The 2,110-nt window shown below is 35.6% G+C and overlaps 1 protein-coding gene across 1 annotated transcript in view; it reads right to left on the reverse strand.

Moving 5' to 3' along the window:
* The window catches only part of STAB2 (stabilin 2), a 166,892-nt gene that overhangs the window by 67,003 nt on the left and 97,779 nt on the right, over window positions 1-2,110 (reverse strand). Inside the window, exon 33 of the mRNA XM_045291191.1 lies at window positions 1,845-1,976. Coding sequence (XP_045147126.1) covers window positions 1,845-1,976 — 132 coding nt within the window. The remainder of the gene's footprint in view (window positions 1-1,844; window positions 1,977-2,110) is intronic.

Consider the following 2,110-nt stretch of genomic DNA (forward strand, 5'->3'; position numbering starts at 1 on the left):
AGTTCCTTGAAAATTTGGAGTGGTGTGGCTGACACTGAGGGCGGATGGCTATTGTGCTAAGCAGATATCTTGTTAGTGTCCAATAAGAGCTAAACATTTGAACATACCAGCCCCAACACTCTCCACTGCTTTAATATGAAAGTGGTGACAATATCAAGTGTGTAATTTTAAACTTTTACTATATGTTAAAGCCCCTTAGTGTTTACTTGGAATCATGTGAATTTTCACTTGGATGTTCGGGTAAGTTTTGTCCACAGAGCTATTCAAAGGTCTGTGTATATTTGGAAAACTTGCACAAACTTTGGAGGTGATATCAAACAGCAATTGTAACATGAATTTTCCAGAATCTCCAAGATGATGTGTTATTTTTAAATACTACTACAGGACTTTGGAGGCTATTATATAGCTGATTTGACATTTAAAATATCTGAATTAATTTCATCATCAGATGCATCCAGAGAATTATGGATGGCATTAAAATTTTGATTTGAATATAAATCTACTCATTTATAGAGCATTTTTTATACCTCCATTGTCTTAAAGGAAAGTAGGTGAATATCAATAAACACACGACCTCTATTATCAGAATAATCCTTGCTCTAGAGCAACGGTTCTCAACCTGTGGGTTGCCTGATTCATAACAGTAGCAAAATTATAGTTATGAAGTAGCAATGAAAATAATTTTATGGTTGGGGAGTCACCACTACATGAGGAGCTGTATTAAAGGGTTGCAGCATTAGGAAGGTTGAGAACCACTGCTCTAGAGCAAAGAATTTTCAAAACGAAGGGAAAATTAAACTGACAATATTAAAATTGATTTCATTAACTATGCATCTCTACATGGTGAAATAGAAGAACGTGTAGATGAAACAAAAACAAACAAAAAACAAAATGAAAGGTACGAATAACAAAATTTCAATTCTTGGAAAGATAAGAAAATATATTTAAGAGTATTTTCTCGAAGTTATATAATGTAATCAACGGGATTCTACAAATCAGGGTGAAACATTTGTATTTAGTTTATTCATCAGGTAATGGTGAAGCAAAAAGCCTTACTTTATCCCAAGCAGATAACCAATTTTCATACAAAAGTCCACGTGTGATTTCACTTTTTAAAAGGCTCAAATAATATTATTGATGAAAACTTTCATTATTAAACTTTCTTCAATTTAATATACTACTTTGTCTAGGATAATTTTTAAAATTAATTTCCTTTATGAGACTTTATAGCAGAATCAAATTGTGTCTTTCTGTTGGATTTTCATATTGGCCTTTTTACTTGATGTTTAAAATGATTGAATACCATTCTATTTAAAATATATTAAATATTCAGTCTAATTCTTTTGTATGTCCTCTAAACACTTAAATATATAGGTGTTATGTGAAATCAATATTGGAAGACAAGCATAGTGGTTGATTTGCTCTAGGATTGTACTCTATGATCATCAAGAAATGATAATAAGACGAATTCATTTGATTGCTGGGCCCTTCATATGTCACTAGGTTCCTTGTGCACTGGAGTCCCATTTCTCGGGAGTTTGGTTGGGTGCTCCAAGGCTACCTTTGTTCTTGGAGATGGAATGGGGACTCTGGTGGGTTTGTTATTACATCCCGGTGACTGCTGGGATGTAAACACCAGACTTCATAAGGCTACATTGTTACCTGAAGACTGTCACCAGGGAATATGAATGGGACTTGACAATCTAGTTTCACCATGACTTTGTGGTGAAAACAACAGTCTTTTGTTGGTAAGTAGCGTTGGTGAGATTATTACAGCACAGAAATGATGATGGATGATAAAGGCCATGACCCTCATTTTTGGGATTTTAAATGCAGGACCATACCTGGTCATTGTGAAGGAAGAACCCCAGGGGGTAGGAGAAACCCAGCATCGTCTCTCTGTGCATGCCATTGTGCAGGTCATTCTTCAGGAGTTTCTCCTCCAGGATCACGTGGTACTTGAGTAAGTCCTCTTTCTGGAAAATGCAAAGAATCGAAAGTCAGCCAGTCACTGGTTGCTTAGCAGGCTTTGCCAAAGTGCCAGGTACTCAGTGAACCAGAAGCTTTGACTGAGACATCCAGACACAATAGATATTAAATATCCAAATGA

The sequence above is a fragment of the Echinops telfairi genome, unplaced genomic scaffold (assembly GCF_000313985.2).
Source record: "Echinops telfairi isolate 266 unplaced genomic scaffold, ASM31398v2 ScPeMD7_2;HRSCAF=8, whole genome shotgun sequence".
Taxonomy (NCBI): domain Eukaryota; kingdom Metazoa; phylum Chordata; class Mammalia; order Afrosoricida; family Tenrecidae; genus Echinops; species Echinops telfairi.